Source organism: Amblyomma mixtum, chromosome 7 (genome assembly GCF_055824585.1).
Source record: "Amblyomma mixtum isolate Tamu chromosome 7, ASM5582458v1, whole genome shotgun sequence".
Classification (NCBI taxonomy): domain Eukaryota; kingdom Metazoa; phylum Arthropoda; class Arachnida; order Ixodida; family Ixodidae; genus Amblyomma; species Amblyomma mixtum.
The window spans coordinates 151,833,497-151,840,351 of record NC_143018.1 but is presented as its reverse complement, the minus strand read 5'-3'; the positions used below and the strand labels follow the sequence as shown (position 1 = coordinate 151,840,351).

The 6,855-nt window shown below is 48.0% G+C and overlaps 1 protein-coding gene across 1 annotated transcript in view; it reads left to right on the top strand.

Annotated features, from left to right (window-relative positions):
* Window positions 1–3,770: 3,770 nt before the first annotated feature.
* The window catches only part of LOC149337871 (lipase member K-like), a 316,672-nt gene continuing 313,587 nt past the window's right edge, over window positions 3,771–6,855 (top strand). Inside the window, exons 1-2 of the mRNA XM_089554532.1 lie at window positions 3,771–3,833; window positions 4,626–4,824. Coding sequence (XP_089410658.1) covers window positions 3,771–3,833; window positions 4,626–4,824 — 262 coding nt within the window. The remainder of the gene's footprint in view (window positions 3,834–4,625; window positions 4,825–6,855) is intronic.

Here is a 6,855-nt window from a genome sequence, read left to right as displayed (position 1 = left end):
AGGTTTTTTGGAATTGCTTAAGGTTTATCTTACTTCAACGATTGGGAGTTTTCAGGAAAAAATTTTAAGTGCAGAAACGCGAAATTTGCATCGGGTCATGTGTAGCCCTAGTTTTATCGGAAATCCTTTTAGCTGAAATTGACCGCTCGCTATCGCGGGTACTATCTGACGACCGTATCGTTCGAGTGTTCCGATACGTGGACGACTTTTTAATCCTTTTAAATATTGACCAGAACGACGACTTGGCCCAGGTGGCAATGGAGGTTTTAGCATCTTTTAAGTCAGCCTTTCCAAGTTTTAATTTTACCATTAAACTTCCTGAAAGCTCTTGTTTGCAATTCTTAGATTTAAAATTATTTTTTAACGATACTGACCACCTCTGCTGGGCGTACATGCCTAGGTCGAAAAAGGCACTCCTACCCTTTAACTCGTGCCAATCGAAGCTGGTCAAGAGGGGTATTGTATCAACTTGCCTCAGGGCTTCATTAGCCAAGTCCTGTCCACATAAAGTTCAGGTTAGCTTTGAGGCTCAGGTTGATCGCCTTAGGTCTGCTGGTTTTCCGCTGGCCCTTCTTCAGGCTGTCGCTGAGTCCCTGTTGAAGTCCTTCCGCCCAAGCTCAAAACCTCCGGGGGCGGATGCACAGGAGAGGCGGAAGTATGAAGTTATGCCCTATGTTCACAGGGTCTCGCACGGCCTCAAGAGGGTCGCCGGAAAATTCGTCGTTGACGTCATTTTTTCTGCACCTTGCAAGTTGTCGCGTTTGTGCAATTTGGCGAGAAAATATAAGCAAAAGAAGGTTGAGTGTGGCATTAACCACAGGAATAAGTCCGTACAGTGTACATGCAATGTAATTTATCAGATTCCCCTGAGTTGTGGTAGGTTCTACATAGGGCAAACTGGCCGCTGCGTCAACATTAGATTATTAGAGCACGCAAATTCCTTAGAAGATTCAAGGGGGCAGCATCTGCCTAAGCATTGTCCCACTTGCAAGCATGATGACAGAGATTGTAATCCGCTTCTCGATAGGACTAAGATTATCGGACGCTCGAGGGATAAGAAAGAACGAGAAATTATCGAGGCCTTGGAAATCGCGAGGTTAGGGCCTGATAAGTGTATTAGCGATGCTTCAGTACACCTGTACCGCAAGGAGTTCGAGTTCCTTGATTCCACGAGATGAGTGTCGCTTCTGTTTTTTGTTTTTTGTTTTTGTGGTTGGTGCGCATGCGCTTTGCTGCTGAAGGAAAGAGGAGTTGGTGGAATAAATCAGTTGTCAGTCTGCGTTTGTCCCGTGTGGTTCTCTTTCTCTTGTCCCGTCCTTTTGCGCAGTTACTTTTGTTCTCATAATATCTCAGGAGACTAAACATCTGATTAAGAAACGTCAAAGCATGAGGACATCTAACTCCACTGACAGGATAGAACTAGCAGAGCTATCTAAGTTAATAAATAAGCGCAAGGTAGCCGACATAAGAAAGTTTACATGGAGAATATCGAGCATGCTCTAAGGAACGGAGGTAGCCTAAAATCAGTGAAGAGAAAACTGGGCATAGGTAAAACCCAGATGTATGCGCTAAAAGACAAACAGGGCAATGTCATCAGCAATATGGATAAGATAGTTGAATTAGCCGAAGAGTTCTACACAAATCTATACAGTAGCGAATGTAATCATCAAGTTACTGAGGAAGGCAGTCGAGCAAAGCAATGGGACATCCTGCCAGTAACGAAAGAGGAAGTAAAGAAAGCCTTGGGAGCAATGCAGAGAGGGAAAGCAGCTGGTGGGGATCAGGTAGCAGCAGATTTGTTGAAGGACGGACAAGAGATTGTGCTACAAAAACTAGCCACCGTGTATACGCAATGCCTTGTGACCTCGAGAGTACCAGAAGCTTGGAAGAACGCTAACATTATCTTAATTCATAAGAAAGGAAACGTCAAGGACTTGAAGAATTACAGACCGATGAGCTTATTGTCCGTTGCTTACAAGGTATTTACTAAGGTAATCGCTAATAGAGTCAGGACAACCTTGGACTTTAGTCAACCAATGATCAGGCAGGCTTTCGTAAAGGATACTCGACAATAGACCACATTCACACTATCAATCAGGTGATAGAGAAATGCGCAGAATATAACCAACCCCTATATATAGCCTTCATTGATTACGAGAAAGCATTCGACTCAGTGGAAACCTCAGCTGTCATGCAGGCATTGTGGAATCAGGGTGTATAAGAGTGTTATGTGAAAATATTGGAAGATATTTATAACGATTGCACAGCTAGTATAGTTCTCCATAATGCCAGCAATAAAATTCCAATACGGAAAGGTACCGCTCATCCTGTCCTCTTCTCGATCTTCAGTCCTGTCAAGTTTGCGGTTATCCCTCCTCCCCAACGTGTCAGGCAGGGAGACACGATCTCGCCAATGCTCTTCACTGGCTGCTTACAGGAGGTATTCCGGGGACTGGAATGGGAAGAGTTGGGGATAAGAGTTAATGGAGAATACCTGAGTAATTTGCGATACGCTGATGACATTGCCTTGCTAAGTCACTCAGGACAAGAATTGCAAAGCTTGATCAATCAGCTAGACATCCAGAATAGAACGGTGGGGCTATGAATTAACATGCAGAAAACCAAAGTAATGTTCAATAGCCTTGCAAGGGAACAGCAGTTCGCAAGTGGTAGCGAGGTGCTGGAAGTAGTAAGAGAATATGTCTACTTAGGGCAGGTAGTGACCGGAGATCCGGATCATGAGGGAAATAACTAGAAGAATAAGAATGGGGTGGAGCGCGTATGGCAGGTTCTCTCAGATCATGAATGGTAGCTTACCAATATCCCTGAAGAGAAAAGTATATAACCGCTGTATCCTACCGGTACTCACCTATGGGGCAGAAACGTGGAGGCTAACAAAGAGGGTTCAGCTTAAGTTAAGAACAACGCATGGAGCTATGGAAAGGAAAATGATAGGTGTAACGTTAAGAGATCGGAAGAGGGCAGAGTGGGTGAGGGAACAAACGCGGGTTAATGACATCCTAGTTGAAATCAAGAGGAAGAAGTGGGCTTGGGCAGGGCATGTAATGCGAAGGAAAGATACCGCTGGTCCTTAAGGGTAACGGAGTGGATTCCAAGAGAAAGCAAACGTAGCAGGGGACGGCAGAAAGTTAGGTGGGCGGATGAGATTAAGAAGTTTGCGGGGATACAGTGGCGGCAACTAGCAAAGGACAGGGTTAATTGGAGAGACATGGGAAAGGCCTTTGCGCTGCAGTGGGTGTAGTCAGGCTGATGATGATGGATTATCTTTGCCGCTGCCTTCCTATATGTTGTACGAGTTTCGCTCAATAAAATTCTATTGTCAGTTTAGCGCTCTTTCCTGTCTCTTCTTCGTTTCGCCTTCGGGCTTCTTTCGCACCGGTTCACTCATGTCTGCGGCAAGTTTTATCCACTGACAAGGTTTTTTTAAGTTTTTAGGTATGTTGATGATTTTATGATTGTTTTAACTAAAGAAGGCCTTTACAACCTTAAGGAAACAGTGAACAGTGTTTTATCTGCCTTTAGAGAGTATGGAAAAGGTCTGGAGTTCACACAGAAACTACCTGATCATGATTCATTACAGTTTTTAGACTAGAAAATTGAGTTCTGTGGTGACCGAGTCTGTTGGTCATATTTTCCGCGTGCAAAGAAGCAGCTGCTATCTTTTGACTCCTGCCGTTCTAAACTTGTGAAACGCGGGATTGCTTCGCTTTGCCTTGAATTGGCACACAAAAAATTAATGCCCTCACAAAATGCGGGACAGTCTTAATCACCAATTGGCTAGGTTTTTTGCAGCCGGGTTCCCCCGTTCGCTCGTGACTGCGGTAGTTGAATGTCTCCTAAACAAGACAAAGAAGGGTACTGGCAGAGCTAGGCCAGAGGTGTCTCGAGAAGAGCAGTGGTGGTGCCATAAGCACATCGTGTGGCCCATAATTTGGAAAGTTGCCAGCCGCCATGCTGTACGGCTCGCCTTTTCTGCCCCGATAAATCTAGGTGGCCTTTGCTCCTGTAAAGATAAAGAGAACACCAAGGAACGAGGCTGCGGAACAAAGCCGTTCGTGAAATGTGCTGAAGGGGTTGTAAACGAAATCGCCCTGTCTTGCGGGCACTCCTACATAGGTCTGTCGGGCAGGTGCCTGAATGAGCGAACGAGGGAACATGAGAGAAACGTAGAGCAGAAAAAGGAAGGCACACATCTAACTGAGCACTTTAATAAGTGCCCGTCCCGCAATTGTGAGCTATGCTTCACTGATGTGCGCATTCTGGGCAAAAGCAATGATAATAATGCCAGGGAGTTGATAGAAGCGCTTTTTATCAAAAAGAAAGGCGACTTGTGCGTAAAGAACACATCGATTGTATTGTATAACAGTGAAAAGCAATTCCTGGAGCTCGCCTTATCATGTCGTTCCTGAGCTTTAGGTGACCCACCTGCGCATGTGAAGAAAAGCTATATAAGTACGTTTCATGCATGCAACAAAATCAGTTGGAAGTTGGCGCTTCGTCCTGTCGCCTACCTATGTGTCTTGTCTGTTTTTTGCGCCTTAAAACCATTTAATTATGAACCGCTATGCTAGTAGGCGGTTGGAACCTGCATTTTTTGCCTTCAGGCCGAGCTGGTGCGCAGCAAGGGTTACCCGGCTGAGGAGCACCAGACGACCACGGCAGATGGCTACGTCCTCAGCCTTCAGCGCGTTCCGCGAGGCCGGGTGCCGGTCGTCAGGGCGCCCGCACCCCCGGTCCTCCTCGTGCACGGACTGCTGTCCTCGGCCGTAGAGTGGGTCATCAACTATCCGCATCAAAGTCTCGGTACGTCGTGCACTGCACCTTCGCCGTGTTCCCTTGGAGTATTAGTGAAAACATTTGCAGGAAGGTTGCGAGCGCTGGGAAATGTAGGAGTTTCTTGTTCTCGCGGTGTCACTGCGCTCAGGCCTCTCAGCATGACGCTTTGCGGCGGCGTAATCCATGTCGTTATTACAGTCGAGCCTGGATATGAGGAATCTGGATATATGGACATATTGTTTATGTCGTACGCTCAGAGCATTTCCTTGAACATATCCAATGCAAAAGTTTAGCACTACTATTCGTCTTTGTCTACTCCCGTTCGGCGAAAGAATAAATATATTGTTACAGGTTCTATTTACAAATGCTATTTACAAGACAGGTCGACCAGAGCCTGGTGCGCCAGCGGCAGGATACATGACTTCCTGTTTTTCTTCCAGCGTGCGCACATCTTCTTTGTTCCTTAGGGCCCATGCGTAGCACGTGACATTTCCCCGTTCGCAGACGAAGCCCTCTGCGCCAGTCAGTCAATCTGGGTCCCGAGAGTGGAAGGGCTTTAGCCGTGCGACATGCATGACTTGGGTTTTCCTTGATCGGCGTGCTTGAGTTGATTGGGGAGAAACGACATAGTTGAGGTCGTTGAGGCGAGCAACAACGACGAACGGGCCTGTGTAGTGGGACAGCAGCTTTTGTGATAAATCACGCTTGCGTAGTGGCGTCCACAACCATACAATGTCACCGGGTAGGTAGTAGACATCCTTGCACCGGCGGTCATAACGTTGCTTAGAGCGATCGTGCGATGCCAAGGTGCGCATCCGGGCAATCCGACGGGCTTCTTCAGCGCGACATGGAGTGTTGGAAATAGAAGGCTCGGTGTCGAGAGAGAAAGGTAAGATGCTGTCGAGAGAGCTTCGAGGTGGACGGGCTTAAAGAAGGAAGAATGGGCTGTAACCAGTTATGTCATGCCTCGACGTGTTATAGGCGTATGTAATGAAGGGAAGCACGTCGTCCCAGTTCTTATGGCGGGAATCGACATACATGGCAAGCATGTTCGTAAGTGCCCGATTGGTACGTTCAACCAGTCCATTCGTCTGGGGGTGGTACGGCGTCGAGTGGCGAAAGTGGCATGAACAAAGACGCAGAAGCTCTTCCACAATGTCTGCCGTAAACTGGCGACCGCGATCGTTGATAACAACTCGAGGAGGTCCATGCCGGCGGATGACAGCATGAAGAAGAAAGAGCGAGACTTCTGCAGCGGTGGCGCAAGGTAGGGCGGCGGTTTCACAGTAACGGGTGAGGTGATCAACGCACACGATGACCCAGCGGTTACCGTTGGACGAGCAGGGAAACGGGCCGAGCAGATCGAGACCAACTTGTTCGTATGGTGTGCTTGGAGGTGGCACAGGATGCAGACGTCCAGGCGAAGAAGTTGTGGGAAGCTTGAAACGCTGGCACTGCACGCAGGTGGCCACGTAGCGCTGAACCATGTGACACATTTGTGGCCAGTAAAAACGTTCTTTGATGCGGTTAAGGGTCCTGGCAAACCCCAAGTGCCCAGCCGTGACGTCATCGTGCATTGCGTGCAGAACAGAGGAATACAGAGTAGCCGGAACGACGAGGAGAAAGCGCGCATCTCCAGGCGAGTAATTCGCTCTATAGAGTAAACCGTCGCGAATGCAGAAAGGGCTTGCAGATGTCGGGTCACGGGCTTCGGCAAAAAGCGGCGCCAAGTGCTGATCCTTGCGTTGTTCCGTCTGGAAAGTGCCAAGATTGGGAAACTCTTGGGAAACGGCAGCGAGATAGTCGTCGAAGTTTTCATCACCGGAAGTAGTAACCGTGAGCGGCAGCCGCAAGAGGCAATCTGCGTCGGCGTGTTGGCGGCCACCTTTGTAAGACACTTTGAAGTTAAACTCTTGCACGCGTAACGCCCAGCGGGCCAACCGACCGCAGGGGTCGCGTAGATTGATAAGCCAGCACAGAGAATGATGGTCTGTGACGACTGTAAAAGCACGTCCATAAAGGCACGAACGAAAGCTTTGTACGCCGAAAACAACGGCG